We start from the raw sequence: 17,248 nt of genomic DNA on the forward strand, positions 1-17,248 counted from the left end.
CAAACCCATGCCCATATGGATGCCAGTGCCACAGAGGGAAGCTTAACCTACTGTACCACAGCTCTAGCCCTAATGATTAATTTTTTCTGAAAGTTAGAAATTATTTAGCTTTGCTATACTTGGGTAACATAAGGAATTTCTAAACCAAATTCTGTGAGAATTACCTGTTGACTCATTATATTCTTAATGCTTTTTTATTTATGTATTTGAAAGGCAGAGACGGGGCCACCGCCATGGCCAGTAGATTAATCCCCTTCCTACAGCGCCAGCTACTCCTCTTCCAATCCAGCTCTCTGCTGTGGCCTGGGAGAGCAGTGGAAGATGGCCCAAGTGCTTGGGTCCTTGCACCCATGTGGGAGACCCAGAAGAAGCTCCTGGCTCCTAGCTTTGGATCAGTGCAGCTCTGGCCATTGAGGCCATCTGGGGAGTGAACCAGCAGATGGAAGACCTCTCTCTCCTCCCTGCCTCTCCTCTCTCTGTGTAATTCTGACTTTCAAAAAAAAAAAAAAAGGCATAAAGAGATCTTCCATCTGCTGGTTTACTCCCCAAATTCCTGCAACAGCCAGGATTGGGCCACACTGAAGCCAAGAGCTAAGAACTGAGTCCAAGCCTCCCATGTGGGCAGTAGGGACCAATTCCTTGACCCACCACCTGCTACCTTTCAGGATGTACATTAGCTGGAGTCAAAATTTGAACCAGGAGTCAAAGTCTGGCACTCCAGTAAGGTGGAATCCTAACTGCCGAGCCAAAAACCTACCATATTCTTACTTCTTAAACAGAACACTTCGAAGTACTTTTATTTTTGTTGTGGTTGTTGAAATTTTTGTTGCCTTGACATTTAAATTGTAATACAATTTTGGTTTTGATATATTCATTTAAAACATGTAATTTCCTAGAGCAGAAGTATGAGGTTAAAACAGCAGGTAGTAATAAATCTTTATTGTCAAGAAATCTCAAGGGAATCATTTTCGACCAAATTACCCTGAACACAATTTCATTATAATAAGATGTCAGATTTATCAGTCAAGCCAGGACCTCTACCTAGCCTGACTGAAGAATATGCCTTCATTCTTCTAAGAGAATGATTAATTTCTCCTTTGGCACAAACTGTACATATTTTTTAAATGTTAAATTGTTTAAATGTTAAAATTGGTTTATTACCAGAGACATTAAAGTTTTAACCAGTACACTAAAAATAGCTTTAAATGGCATGTTAAATGATGAATAGTTTTAAAGTTTGCAGAGTTATCTTTTTAAGAATCAAATGACTGGGGCCAGTGTTGTAACATAGTGGGTAAAGCTGCCACATGTGACATCAGCATCTCATGTGGGCACTGGTTTGAGTTCCGGCAGCTCCCCTGCTAATCTGGCTCCCCACTAACTGTGGCCATTTGGGGAATGATCCAGTAGATGGAAGATTCTCTCTCTCTCTATGTGTATGTGTTTATGTTTGTCTCTTCCTGTCTCTGTAACTCTACCTTTCAAATAAATCTTAAGGAACAAAATGACTGTGTTCTAAGGTTTTAAGGATTGGAGGGGTTTGGAGCTTGCTGTTTTAGCCAACAGTAAAGAATGGTAGTGCTCTGGGGTTGGATATAGCTTGAGCCAACTTGAATTTTAGGAGTTTAGTTTTTGAAACCTAAACTTTAGAGTTTCAATAATGTGTCAGTTTTAGAAGAAATAAAGTTTGTATTGCCAGTCAAATCAGAATCTTAGTCAAATGCTAATATTGTAGCAAAATTCTCACATTACTTAGTGTAGATAAGGAGATACAGAGGTCTTCCAACTGCTGGTTGACTCCCCAAATGGCTGCCATGGCCAGAGCTGGGCCAATCTGAAGCCAGTAACCAAGAGCTTCTGCCAGGTCTTCCACACAGGTGCAGAGCCTCAAGCACTTGGACCATCTTCTGCTGTTTTCACAGGCCATAATAGAGACCTGGATTGGAAGAGAGGAGCAGATGGGACATGAACCAACATCCATATGGGATGCTGGTTCCACAGGTGGATGCCAAGCCCACTATGCCACAGCATTGGCCCTCTATTTCACTATAACACATTTTGATTGAGTAGTTTAAGAGGCCTTTCTCCTGGCATATAGGACATTAATTCATGAAGTAAATGAATGGCTTTTCAAGTTGTATTTTCTGCATTTCTTAAAATTAAAGTATTTATCATCTACTACTCAATGTGATTTCAGGGCTGAGTATTTGGACTATTATTTAACCCATGGAACTTTTCTACATTTCTTTTTTTGCTGGTTGCCCTGCTGTAATCAATTTCTTGTCTATGGAATTTCTGTTCCTTGACTACTCATCACTTTTTTTATTTTTGTCTATATAATTTCAGTATCTTTCAGGTTGCAGTCATTAATTTCAGGTTGCAAATGAATTTGCATGCATAGGTTTGGGATATTTCTATATAGGGAATCAAAGAAAAGGAGAGACAGCGGTCTTTTTCATTCAACAAGAACTCAGGAGTGTCTATGATGTCCCAGGACATTATTCTATGAGCCTGAAATACACTAGTGAACAAAGCAAAACAACATAATCCCTGTCATTGAAGTTTACTCTCATGAAGTGAGGCATGCTGGGGCCGGCACTGTGGCACAGCAGGTTAACGCCCTGGCCTAAAGCATCAGCATCCCATATGGGTGCTGGTTCTAGTCCCGGCTGCTCTACTTCCAATCTAGCTCTCTGCTATGGCCTGGGATAGCAGTGGAGGATGGCCCAGGTCCTTGAGCCCCTGCACCCATGTGGGAGACCCAGAAGAAGCTCCTGGCTCTTGCTTTCGCATCGGCACAGCTCCGGCTGTTGTGGCCATCTGGGGAGTGAACCAGCTGATGGAAGACCTCTTTCTCTGTCTCTGCCTCTCTCTGTAACTGTCTTTCAAATAAATAAAAATAAATCTTTAAAAAAAAAAAAAGAAATGAGACAGATGCTAAAACATAATTGATTAATTCATTAATATGGTATATTAGAAACTGGTAGTTTGAAAAATACTACATAGGGAAGGGGTGGGGACAGGTTTCAGTTTTAAACAGAATAATCATAGTAGTTCTTTCAAGAAGGTGGTATTTGAGCAAAAAGCTAAAGACAATTAGCTCCTCTGTTATCTGCTGGTATAGGCTGCCAGCTGTGTGTGAGAAACTGCAAGGACAAAACTTGGCTGGACTGGAGTAGGAAGTCAGTACAGTAGTTAGTTAAGTCAGGTGGTGTGAGTCTTTGTGAGGATGGACTCTTAATCCACTTGAATCAGAAGTCTGTTAAAAGGTTCAAAAAACAAAAAGTATCATCCAATTTAAATTTTAAAAAGATTACTTTGCCTTCTTTGTTGAGAATAGTTGTAGGGAGGAAGCAAGGGTTAAAACAAGGAGTCTGTTTAGACCAAGATGTTGTAATAATCCAGGTAAGTGATATTGTGACTCATACTATGGTGACAGTGTTCAAATTGGTGAGAAGTGTTTGGATCTTGGACTTACATGGAAGGGAGGAGTCAGTAAATTTTCCTGACTTTCTTGGATGTATAATAGGAAAGAAAAAGAGAGAGTAGATATTTGGTACAGCAGTTAAAACACCTACATCCCAGATTTCAGGGTTTGTGTTCCATTTCTGGGTCCACTTCTAATTCTAGCTTCCTGCTAATGCCCACCCTTAGTGCCAGCAGGTAATGTCTCAGGTACCTAGATCCCAGCCACACAGGGGAGACTGGATTGAGTTTCAGGCTCCTGGCTTTGGCCTGGTCCATCTCTTATTGTGAGCATTTGAGAAGTGAACCAGTATATGGAATCGACCCCCCCACACACACACGCGCGCCTTTCGAATAAAATGAAAGTAAATGTAATGATAAATATGTGACATTTAATATTTTTAAAAGATTTATTTATTTATTTATTTGAAAGTGTTACACAGAGGAGGAGAGACAGAGAGATAGAGAGGTCTTCTATCCTCTGGTTCACTCCCCAATTGGCCGCAACGGCCTGAGCTGTGCCAGTCCAAAGCCAGGAGCTAGGAGCTTCCTCTGGGTCTCCCACGCCGGTGCAAGGGCCCAGGTACTTGGGCCATCTTCTACTGCTTTCCCAGGCCATAGCAGAGAGCTGGATAGGAAGTGGAGCAGCTGGGTCTCGAACTGGTGCCCATATGGGATGCTGGCACTGCAGGTGGCAGCTTAATCCACTACGCCACAGTGCTGGCCCCAATATTTAATATTTTTTTAAAAAGAAGAATCAAGAGGCCAGCAGTGTGGTGCAGCAAGTTAAGCTGTTGCCTGCAGTGCCAGCATCCCATCTCAGCGCTGTGTTAAGTCCCAGCTGCTCTACTTCTGATCCAGCTCCCTGTTAATGTGCCTGGAAAAGCAGTGGAAGATGGACCAAGTCCCTGGGACCTTGCCACCCACATAGGAGACCCGTAAGAAGCTCCTGGCTTTGGCCTGACCCAGCCCTGGCCGTTGGGGCCATTTGAGTGAACCAGTGGGTAGAAGATCTCTCTTTCTGTCTCCTCCTCTCTCTGTAACTCTGCTTTTCAAATAAATAATTAAATCTTTTGGAAAAAAAGGATCAAGAATATGATTTGATATGACTATGATTCTTGATTTGTTGATGAGGGACTAGAAAGAAGGATGATGATGCTGTCAGTGTGTTTGGGAAAGACTGTACATGAGCAAGTTTGAGAGAGATTATTTCCTTTCTGTACACAATAAAGTTTGGTCTCAGGCATTGAAGTCATCTATCTTTTAATGTAGATTTTAACATCTACATGGTATATTTAGAGCAGAGGTATTTGACCACTGATGCAAGAGTTTTAGCCCACTGTTTTAACTTTGTTGTACTGTTTTGTTTTTTTTTTTAATAAGTAAGAAAAGTTTGAATGTAGAGGAGGAACATGAGAGTGATTTTTAAATACATGAAGCATTGTTTTAAAATCTCAAAAGGCAGAACTAGTATCAATTAATGGAAATTGGAAGAAACATTTCATTGAGTAGTAAAATATGAAAGACAAAAAAGAGAGCATTCCCAGAATAGAGCAACTTAATTTGGAATTTCTTTGCTTCCCCCTCCCCTCTTCTCTAATTATATCCAAGCCAGCAATAAATAGCCATTTGCCAAGAATATGCCATAGTGAAAGTTTGGATTGCACTGCAAGGGTAGACTGTAGAATTTTAAGAACTGGATCGCAGAAAATACCTGTAGGTGGTGAACATTTCTGCATTATCATATGAAACAGACTGATACAATAAGAAGAGTATTGGACCAGAACTTGAAGATCATCTTTGTCACCTGATAGCAGTAAACCCTCAGTCAAGTCACTGAACCTTTCTAAGCTATAATTTCTTTCCTTTTGGAAAGTGAATGCCTGAACTAGTTGATTTTGAAAGGTACCTTAATATCATAGAATAGGGAGAACTGTGGGGCCTTTATTGCAGAAGATGTGCAATTTGAACTAAATGATTTCAGTATTTTGGCTTAACTGTGGATATAGTTTATTGAAATAGGCTGTAAGTCACTGGATGATTAGTATTCCTTCAGATGTATTTAAGTACTACAATGCGTAAAGTTCTGTGTTAGATTTTGAGAACACTGGAAAGAATTTTATTTTGATAGAAGGAATCAGGTCACGAATTTGTTGTTGTTTTTACTTTTAAATTGTGTAGTATTAGAAATTCTGTATGTAGTATTACTTACAGTTAATTCTATAAGTTGCCTTTGTGATTTTGTTAGTTAGAAAAAGTTTCAGCTGCTGAGATTAGGGAAAGTTTTTGTGGAAGACACTGTCACTGTACTTAGGCCCCTGCACCCACGTGGGAGACCCAGAAGAAGCTCCTGGCGAAGCTCCAGCCATTGTGGCCAATTAGGGAGTAAACCAGTGGATGGAAGACCCTCTCTCTCTCTGCCTCTTTCTCTCTCTGTGTAACTCTGACTTTCAAGTAAATCTTTTTTTTTTTTTTAAAGTGTATATGCAAGCCTGGTAGGATGTATTTAACAGAGAAATATTAGCTACTTTAATGAACATAAGTTTGAGAAGCTATAAAAATAAAAATTACAGATAAATTCATTACTTGTTTTAAAATGCACCTACTGAGTGAATTTTATTTTGTCAAGTTAAACTTTATTAAGAAACCAATTTCCAAATATGGTCTTGTATAAGACAGTGTTGCAGGATTTTGTAAATGGATTTTTATTGTCCTTTGTTTTCTGATTGTATTTCTTCTACTCTTTAAATTTTGTTTTTGTTTATTTAGATACATAGGAGTAAAAACAAATGGAAGTTTCATCTTAAGGATGGCATTATGAATCTTAATGGAAGAGATTATATATTTTCCAAAGCCATTGGAGATGCAGAATGGTGAAGAGTCGCCTCTTTTCTTTTATAAATAAAACAAAAGAAACTTAAAAAAAAATTTAAAACAGACGGTTTGAAACTTGGGACATAGACCAACCAAAATTTCACTTCTGCATGTCAGAAAAGTGCAGTAGAAGCAAAGCTACTGGAACAAAGATAGACCTTGACAACATAGACACTACTCTAACTGGCAAGCCATGGAACTGTAGCACCTGGGGTTGTTGGGGGGTGGAGGGGTGGGGTGGGTTTTGTGTAGGAAAACCATAACTGTTGATTTTAAATACAGGTACCTGCCACTGGTAATTAGCATGTAAAGCTTTCTCTATATTCCTTCCTCCAACTTGGATTCAATCAGAAGATAACTTGTTGGAATGAACTGAAGAAACTTCCCTTTTGATAGATTGAATTGAAACTGCTTATTGTATGTGGTTATATTTGGTAAAAATTGCGTGTGAGGTTTTTACAAAAGGGTAAGAATTACGGTGTTGAATTTTAATTCACTTGTATAAGAAAACAATTTAACTCATAATAGGTCTTAAATATTTTTACTTGCTGTTCTCCCTCAATAATATATACCTCTTCCTTCCTGGCTTAATGAAACAGCTACTTATATTTAAAGGAGGTTATCAGTGATCACAGTTTAAAGAAAGAATTTGACCCAGGTATGAATATTTTAATTAGGTTTTCAGACTTATTAAATGCAGTTTGATGACATGGGTCTTGACTGTGTTGAATGGAATTAAAATGACAACTTTAATTTCCTTGCCAAAAGCTTATTTCTTTTAGTTACCACCTTAAAAAGAAACCCCAAATTGTCTCCTCAGGAATACATTTTTTTTTGACAGAGGACCATCTGGTTGAGTTGTATTGCACATGAGTGTTTGCCGACTTTCCTGTTGGCTGCAGTATGTGCTTACACATGTGTTTAGTCTTTTCCCATTCAGATAACATTCTGTGCGTTGAAGCATAGAGCAGGTGATGAGGACCTGGATTTTTATTAAGAAATTTAGTAATTGTAAAGGTCTCTTATGTTTACTAGTAAGAAATAAAGGACTTACTATTCTAATTGAACAAATTTTTTAGAAACAGCTTTGTAATTTGAGAGGGAAATTTGGGGGATAGGAAAGGGGGTGGGCCACTAAAGTACATATTTACCTCTTCATTTGGTGACCCTTCCAGGCCATTGATAATACAGACATGGGCTCCAGTTTGCAGATCTGGAAGAAAGCATAGAAATTTGACTCATACATTAAAAATAATAGAAGTGTAATAAGTGTATTAAGAATGCATAGTTCTGTATTTTGTAAGGGGCTCAAAAGAACAATATGGCACTGCTGTGTTGAGCGTGAATTAGCTGCTTGGGAGAGCAGCAGAACACTTGTCTTCACTTTTGTGTTCTTAAAACTGATTTGACTTCATGGATTATTTTGACAAAATTCACATGTGTTTAAGTTGCTTGCCTGTTGATTTTTTTTTTAGTCTTCCAGTTTTGTCTTCCTTTTATTTGCCTTTGTGTGTTTCCAGAAGTAACACTTAAACACTTTAAAGTACATTGCAAAGAAGAAAACTGTGAGCTATTATATAGTGGTTTTTTTTCTTCCTTTTTTTTTTTAATCATAAGTCTTTAACCTTTTCAAAAAGCCCAATTTTTTTTTTTACACTTACTTCACACCCTACTTACCCACTTGGTCACGTTAAGTTCTCTGAACTTTAGTATAAACGGTGGTGTCTAGCATGCTAACAATTAGGTTTTATTTAGATGCCATAACTGGTAATAGTTTTTATTTTGGTTATAGTAATTTAGTTCTTTGAGGGAAGGTTTGTTTACCCTCTATTTTGAAAGCAGACACAGGTTTATTAAGACAGAGAAGAGGAGGAAGGAGAGAGTAAAATCACAGAAGTCCTGTTGTTCACTTACCCTTCAGTATAGTGCTAGTAGGTTTCTATTTACACATTGAAGAAGTTAATGACCTGAACTACCTATGAAAATTTAGCAGTGCTGCAGTGTTGCTTAAGTGAAATGCGTTGGCTGTCTAGTAGTTCTTATGCTACTGAAACTTGGATTATTGTATCATATTCAGCTCATGTCTTCGGCCCTCAGTGTAGACAAACATTCATATTAACAGTGGCATTGTATACTGACCTGCTTTTATAACTTTATTTTCAAACATGAACAACTACTGCTTTCAGAGTGACTCATTAGAGTTCTTTTGAAGCAGGAAACAACCATTTGTATTTGCACCTGTGTACTGCATATTAATTATGGCATATTTGGCAAATGCTTTTCTTTTACCTGTGAAAATACTGAAAGCTGGTTCAAACAACACTTCATACCAAATCGTGCTCTTATATATTATGTATTGTGTTAACTTTTTAATCAGATAGCATGTTTTAGTTTTATTATAGTGGCTTTTACTATAAGAATGTCATTTGCTTATCTTTTATTGTACTTGAATTCTTAATCATGCTTTTAACATTGTATTTAACAAATCATTTCATTAGGTTACATCAAAATGTCATTCCTTTGAAAAGGCAAGGGATTCCCACTTTCAGAATTTTAAAATGAAAGTAGCTTATTCATGGAAAGGGGGAAATAGTTGAGTCTTGGTATTAAAGCAGTGGTTTCAGAAGAGGATTTATTTTGATTTGCACAGATGATGATGGCACCTTTTACTTAAAAACAAAAAGAAAATTAACATTAGTCAATAGTGCTAAGGAAAATTCACACTAAATTACCATATAAAGTGTGGGAATGTGTGCCTTTCAGTTATACAAGGAACTCTTGCTTAGTAGTTATTTGGATAATCAAACCACTTGCATGCCTGAGAGCACATTTAATCTCCATGGAGTGCCACTTGTGGCTGAAACAACTCTGTAACGTGCAATTAGTACCTAGAGTAAATGTCTGTTTGAGGGAGATCTCTATATTGAGCGTTTATTTTTTTAAATGCTCACATTTCTTTATTTTAATTAAATGCCATCAGAATGTCACATTTTTACACTGTTGCCTTTTTTAAAATCAAAGCCACTCTGATGTTATTCTTTGATTACATCAAGATTTGAGCAGTGCATATAGTGATTGAAATGTGTTTTTCACAGCATAATAGATGCTGGGTTTTGAAAACTAGAACATAAAAATATAGTATCTTTTGTATAAAAGCTTTCTTTTGCTATAGGGAAAATGGGCAATTTGGTTTTCCTTGTTTTCTGGCTTTGATGGAGGAATGAAAAGTTGTCTCCCTCTAAGGGTAATCTTTTTATTATCTCATAGCAATAATATCATTATTATCAGAGGGTAAGATACAAGAAACAGACATGATTTCCCTTTATAACATAACATTTTCTTCCACTTGAGAAAAATTCATTTATTTTCAGGTTATTTCATCTTGAATTTTTTGAGCTTTTGTGCAATGTAATATTTTATTGATCTGTGTTTGTACATTTTCAGTTTGTTTCATGCCTATCTCCTGCTTACCTGTCTGAATCAGCTATAGCAGATTTTGAATTCATTGGTTGAAAAAGTTGTTTTATATGTTTTCTCATGGGTTTGTGTTAAATAATTTTGCATTTTAATCCTCTATTATGCTATGGAAATTATTATTTACTTTTTAAGCCTGCCTTAGTCTATTTTTGTCATTTTCTAAGGTTTAAAGAAGAACACACCAAACTTACTATTTTGTTTTGAGGAACAAAGGAGTTTTTGTTTTTCTTCCTTTTAAGGGAAGAACTGCATTGAGTTAATAATTACTCTTTCCGTCAAGTTTCCTTAAATCAGTCCAGTATGTATCAGGGCTGCAATTTTGGGGGAGGGGCTAATCTTTTTTGCTGTTCTGGGCTACTGTTGTCAACTGCTGTTGTACATACTGTTATGTCTAAGGGCGTAAATATATTTATTATGTTTGTAAAATTCATTCTGTACAATTGCAGATCAAGGTTGCTCTTCTGTGATATATGGGATATTATGTTTTAAAGACCATCTTGGAATACAATTAGAGAACTTAGTATTTTGATGTACTAAGACCTATTTTAAGTTTAATATTTTACCTTTGCAAAAACTTTAATTAAAGATGTTATTTAAAAAAAGTAACGTTGCTTGCTTTGCTTATTAGAATATGACATTGTTCTATAGATTAATGAATAAAATCATGCAATTGAGAAAGGAAATTGCTTTACATTTGTTAATGAGGATGAGTTTAACTCGAAAAAGAAGGTATCATTAAATTCTGTACCTTTAAAATAAATAGATTGGGATGTCAATCTGAATTATTAAACTCTTTAAAAATTCTTAATAGTAGCTTTTTAAAAAATTGTATCTTCTAGAGACAACAATTTAGTTGGGGCTAAATTCACATCAACAAAATGTCACTAAAACTGGATAAAAAGTAGCACATTGTATTAAATGGATATTTTCTACTCCAGAGCATTGATTACTTAGCATAAAATTTGAGAACATTATTTTCTTCTCTGTTTAGCTAAATCTTTTTCTCTTAGTTCAGAGTTTGTAAATAATTGCCTATTAAGAGAATTGGATTATTGAGGTTTGTATTACATATTGAATATATTTTGTGTTATTTTTAAAGATGCTAAATAATTAGCAGGTATTTTAATTTTTCAAATGGTTAAGAAAGCAGGCTTGCCTTTTGTAGCTTTTTTATCCTGTTAAAACTAGGAAACTTGCAGATTTTAACTATTAATCATAATAAAGATATTTTATTTATTGGCAGCAGGTCTTGTATTTTTACAATTTAATTCAAGCTCTTACATTGATTACAATCTTTTTGGCCTCAGTATCTCCATCTGCAAAACAAGATTTTAAAAAGTTTTTAAATTTTATTTATTTTAGATAGAGAAATCTCCCATCTGATGATTCTATCCACAAATGGCCACAGCAGCTGAGCTAGGGCTGAGACTGGGCCAGGCTGAAGCTGGAAGGCAGGAACGCACTCCAGGTCTCCCACTTGGGCAGTAGGAACCCAATCACTTAAGCCATCCCTTGCCGCCTCCCACTGTGTGCATTAGCAGGAAACTAGAATTGAGAGCAGAGCTAGTACTGGAACCCAGGTGCTCTGATGCAGGTGTCGCAAGCAATGTTTTAATCACTAGGGTGATTACCCTTCCTAGACACTTAAGATTTTGAGTGTTAAATGGGGTAAAGTTATTAGAATGGTGTTTGGTATAATGAGCACTCAGATGGCACAATTATTTGCTTAATTTCATACCTGATTTAAAACATGAAAGGCAAGTTTTTAATGGCTAAAAAATAGCAAAAAAGAATGTGATCTGATTAAGAGAGGCAATGAAAGATTTGGTTAATACCCAAAGAAATTAAGCCTGAGAGGTCCAATGATGTGCCAGTGGGAAGGTGAGTGATGAATATAAGTTTGGGATAATGAAACAATGGAGGAAGGCTTTTAAGCTTCCATCCTGCCCAAAAATGTCCTGAATTACATGTGTAAAATAGAAATTTCTCAGAGCTAAGACAACAGAACTGTAATATTTTTAAATGTAAGTGATTTTCCTAAACATTAGTCGATTCTGCCCAGTTCCTTCGAGGAGACAAACATTGAGAGTTGTCAAGGCTTTAGCAATGGATATGCCTGGTAATGTTTCCTTCATTTTGAAAGGTGCTCACTAATCTTGTGAAGTTGAGAGAAACTTATACACTAAAGATGTCATAGGTTAGGGTGGCAGTGCTATACAAGTAGGGCCAGAAAACCAACAAAATCCACCCAGGTTAGTTTAAAGAGACAAAGGCTTTTTTAAAATGGATTTTAAAATTTATTTATATAAGGTGAACAAATTACATGTGTTTCATATAGGCAGATGTAGGAGCATAGCAGTTATTCCCACCCCACTTTCCCTCCCACCTATTCTTCCACCCTGCCTCTTTCTTCCTTTCTTATTTTTTCTTTTGATTTTTACAATGATGTACTTTATTTTTTCCCCAAAGAAACCTTTTATTTAATACAAATTTCCTAAGTATAACTTTAGGAATATAGTAATTCTTCCCACCATATCCACCCTCCCGCCCCCACTCCCACCCAATATCCTCCTCTCTCTCCCATGCCCTGTCCCATTCTCCATTAAGATTCATTTTCAGTTAAACTTTATTCACAGAAGACCAATTCTATACTAAATAAAGATTTCAACAGTTTGCGCGCACACACACACACACACAAAACACCTGTTTAGGAACAGGTTTTACAATTAATACAACTCATTGAGGACAGAGGTCCTGCGTGGGAAGTAAGTATACAGTGACACCTGTTGTTGATTTAACAACACTCGTATGACGTCGTTGATCACCCGAGGCTCTTGACATGAGCTTCGTAGGCTATGGAAGCCTTTTGAATCCACAATCTCCGTCAATATTTAGACAAGGCTATAAGGAAAGTGGAAGTTCTCTCCTCCCTTCAGAGAAAAGTACATCCTTCTTTGATGGCCACTTCTTTCCACTGGTGTCTCACTCACATGTTTTTTACCACAGTGTCTTGGCTTTCCATGCCTGAAATGCTCTCATGGGCTTTTCAGCCAGACCAGAATGACTTAAGGGCTGATTCTGAGGTCAGAGTGCTGTTTAAAGTGATTGTCATTCTATGAGTCTGCTGTGTGAGCTGCTTCCCATATTGGAAATTCTCTCCTTTTTAATTCTACCTACTATTATTACGACACTTGATCTTATTTATATGATCCCTTTAACATTTAATCCTATCTATATGATCACTTTAACATTTAATATGATTTTTTTTTTTTTTTTTTTTTTTTGGACAGGCAGAGTGGACAGTGAGAGAGAGAGACAGAGAGAAAGGTCTTCCTTTTTGCCGTTGGTTCACCCTCCAATGGCCGCCGCGGTAGCGCGCTGCGGCCGGCGCACCGCGCTGTTCCGATGGCAGGAGCCAGGTGCTTATCCTGGTCTCCCATGGGGTGCAGGGCCCAAGGACTTGGGCCATCCTCCACTGCACTCCCTGGCCACAGCAGAGAGCTGGCCTGGAAGAGGGGCAACCGGGACAGGATCGGTGCCCCGACCGGGACTAGAACCCGGTGTGCCGGCGCCGCAAGGCGGAGGATTAGCCTGTTGAGCCACGGCGCCGGCCTAATATGATCATCTTAACACTTAAGATGTCATTTTTACCACCCAGTGTAATGGGATTTGGGGTCTCATGGCAAATTTTTAAACTGTACCCTTAAATGTAAGTCCATAGGAATGTTTGCAGAACAATACAGCTTTACAGTTACAAACTTCATCCTCCCTCTCTTATTCCCATTCTTAGTTTTTACTAAAATCTATTTTCTATTTACTTTATTCTCATATGATTAACTCTATGTTAAGTAAGGAGTTCAACAAATATTGTGAAGAAGAGAGAAAAAGAACTGTTCCTTAACAGTCCAGTCAAGGACTGTTCAAGTCATTGCTTCTCAAAGTGTCAATTTCACTTCTACAGATTTCCTTTTAGGTGCTCTGTTCTCACAGATCAGGGAGAGCATATGGTATTTGTACCTTTGGGACTGGCTTATTTCACTAAGTATGATGTTTTCCAGATTCATCCATTTTGTTGCAAATGACTGGATTTTTTTTTTTTTTATCACTGTGTAGTATTACATGGTATATATATCCCATAGTTTCTTTATTCGGTTTCTAGTTGACAGGCATTTCAGTTGATTCCATGTCTTGACTGTTGTGAATTGAACTGCAATAAACATGGGAGTGCAGATAACTCTTTTATTTGCTGGTTTCATTTCTCTTGGGTAAATTCCCAGGAGTAGGATGGCTGGGTCATATGGTAGGTCTATATTCAGATTTCTGAAGTATCTCCAAACTGTCTTCCATAGTGATTTTACCAGCTTACGTTCCCACCAACAGATTAGGGTACCTTTTTCCCCAAATCCTCGCCAGCATTTGTTTGTTGATTTTTGTACGAAAGCCATTCTACCTAGGGTGAGGTGAAACATTGTCGTTTTGATTTGCATTCCCCTGATGGCTGGTGATCCTGAACATTTTTTCATGTGTCTGTTGGCCATTTGGATTTCCTCTTTTGAAAAATGTTAAGTCCTTTGCACATTTCTTAACTGGGTTGTTTGTTTTGTTGTGGAGTTTCTTGATCTGTTTATATATTCTGATTATTAATCCTTTATCAGTTGCATTGTTTGTAAATAATTTCTCCCATTCTGTTGATTGCCTCTTCACTTTCCTGAGTGTTTCTTTTGTAGTACAGAAGCTTCTCAGCTTGATGTAGTCCTCTTTGTGAATTTTGGCTTTGATTGCCTGTGCCTCTGGGGTCTTTTCCAAAAACTCTTTGCCTATGGTAATGTCTTGCAGGGTTTCCCCAATGTTCTCTAATAATTTTATGGCATCAGGTCATAGATTTAGGTCTTTAATCCATTTTTAATGGATTTTTGTGTAATATGTAAGGTAGGGGTCCTACTTCATACTTCTGCATGTGGAAATCCAGTTTTCCCAGCACCACTTGTTGAAGAGACTGTCCTTTTCCAGGGATTGGTTTTTGCTCCTTGATCAAATATAAGTTGATTGTACATGCTTGGATTGATTTCTGGCATTTCCATTCTGTTCCATCGCTCTATCCATCTTTTTTAAAATATATATAAAGTTAGAGGCAGAGGCAGAAAGAGAGAGAAAGAGAAGTCCTCCATCCACTGGCCCACACTCCAAATAACTGCAATGGCTGGAGTTGCACCAATCTGAAGCCAGGAGCCAGGATGCTCTCCGTGTCTTCAATGTGGGATCAGGGGACCAAGGGTTTGGGCCGTCCTCCACTGCCTTTTCAGGCCACAGCAGAGAGCTGGATCAGAAGTGGAGCAGCCAGGACTTGAACCAGCGTCCAAATGGGATTTTGGCATTGCTGGCAGCAGCTTTACACCCCACGCCACAGTGCCGGCCCCTATCCATCTGTTTTTGTACCAGTACCAGGCTGTTCTGATTATAACTGCCTGTAGAACGTCTTAAAATGAGACAAAGGTTTTTAATGGCTGTTTACTTTCATCAGAAAACATGTGGGGTGTTAGTTGTTTTGGCTTCTCAGATGTTAGCGCACTCTCCCTATGTTGCTTTATGTACCAAGTGGGCTGGAGAATAGTCCACATCTCTGTTCACAGAACTAAGTAGCAAGCTGAGGAATCACCTTTCTGCATCCAGAGCTGGTCAAGCGTGATGCCTTGACTTTGGATCTGGAGAGGATTAAAATGAAGTTGCAGTTATCTGTCACAGGTCCTGTCTACGACAGGTCAGGGCTGATGGTGTGATGATCACTGAGCAATGATGGCTGCCAATGGCAGCTTCCCAATCAGACTTCCTGGGCAGGGCTGTGGATTTGCTCCCGTGATTTAATTCTCGTCTGAGCTTGGTTTTCCAGCCTTCTGTTGATGCTTCATTCTAGCCTTCCAATCAGTTTCTTTTCTGCTTAAAATTGCCAGTCTCAGTCATCTGGGAATGAACCACAGTTAGCATTGATTGAGTTGGTGTCAATAATCTTGAAAACCAGTGTGTATGGCTTGGCTCAACAAGCTTACATGTCTGGTATTTATCCATTTGTAACCTGGGATAAACAAGGTTGATTTTCAGCAGAACTCTGGAAAAAATAAGGCATGGTCTTAAGAATCACGTTTCTGTGTCCTGCAGGGAGTCTTCTACCTTCACATTAACCCCTTCTCATGAGGCATTCACTATCTTATCTAAGTTCATCAAAGGAGAAATGTGACAACATTTGTAATACCAGTAATCACAACTGTGGTTAGCTGATTGATTATCCTTGAGCATAAAGAGATTTGCATTTTATTTAAGCCTGTTATGTGTTACATCAGCTACTTGTTCCAGTCCTTACTATATGTACTATAGACTCAAATTCAGACCCAATATAGTTTTTTTTTTTTTTTAAATTTATTTATTTGAAAGGCAGAGTTGCAGAGAGGCAGAGAGAGAGTGAGCTTCCTCCTGCTGGTCCACTCCCCAAATGGCCATAATAATGGTCAGATCTGTGCTGATCTGAAGCCAGGAGCCAGGAGCTTCTTCCACATCTCCCACATGGATGCAGGGGCCCAAGGACCCAGGCCATCTTCCACTGCTTTCCCAGGCCATAGCAGAGAGCTGGGTCAGAAGTGGAGCAGCTGGGACTTGAGCCAGTGCCCATATGGGATGCCAACACTACAGGTGGCAGCTTTACCTGCTACACAACACTGGCCTCCCAATATAGTCTTGATGGAGTTCTTGCTTGGGAGGATTGCAGAATCAGTTCAAGACTCCTCGTTCCTAGCATAGCCATTCGCTGGAGGCCAAGCTGTGGGCTTGCCTATACAAGGCCACTGGAGGCTTACTTATAGGGGATGAAAGAGCACAGACTTATGCAAAGTCGGATCTCCCTGTACCTGTTCTAGCAGAAGTCGACCTGCCTTGGGCCTCTCTCGCTAAAATGTCTCCTTTCTTGGTGTGAGTATTCATCAGCCCTGGGCCCTAACCCAAGGTGCCACTTAGTTCTGCATTATAAAGAGTGTGTGTATGATATGTGCTTAATGCATTTCCATGTTCTTTGACATGGTCTCTCTATTTCAGAGCCTTCCACAGCCAAGGGAACTTGTGTGGAGTGTTGTTATTTACAAATGGGGCAAGCAGTAAAGGGGGAAGATGGTTGCTGAGAGATTCTATAGACCTAGCTTTTAGTGGAGCTGAAAGAAATGCTTAGAAATACTGATTCTGATGAAAAGATGAGGACTGGACTAGGAGTGGATATTCTAAGTGCCAAATACTTTGCCTGCTCGCTTAATTCTTAGAGTAGCCCCCAAGCCTGGGTTCATTTTACAGATAAATTGATAGAGCTTCATAGAGGCCAAGTAATTTGCCTAACATGGCATAGCAAGATGACAGGGAACCTTGGCAAGATTAGCAGTGCCAGTCCAAGACTTCC

The 17,248-nt window shown here is 38.5% G+C and overlaps 1 protein-coding gene across 2 annotated transcripts in view; it reads left to right on the forward strand.

Moving 5' to 3' along the window:
• The window catches only part of GTF2A1 (general transcription factor IIA subunit 1), a 47,913-nt gene extending 36,918 nt beyond the window's left edge, over window positions 1–10,995 (forward strand). The window contains exon 9 of one of the 2 annotated variants that reach the window (XM_062181228.1): window positions 6,235–10,995. In XM_062181228.1, coding sequence (XP_062037212.1) covers window positions 6,235–6,342 — 108 coding nt within the window. In that variant the 3' untranslated portion in view covers window positions 6,343–10,995. The remainder of the gene's footprint in view (window positions 1–6,234) is intronic. The other variant, XM_062181227.1, reaches the window with a different exon arrangement.
• The last annotated feature ends 6,253 nt before the right edge of the window (window positions 10,996–17,248 follow it).

Source organism: Lepus europaeus, chromosome 22 (assembly GCF_033115175.1).
Source record: "Lepus europaeus isolate LE1 chromosome 22, mLepTim1.pri, whole genome shotgun sequence".
Taxonomy (NCBI): Eukaryota; Metazoa; Chordata; class Mammalia; order Lagomorpha; family Leporidae; genus Lepus; species Lepus europaeus.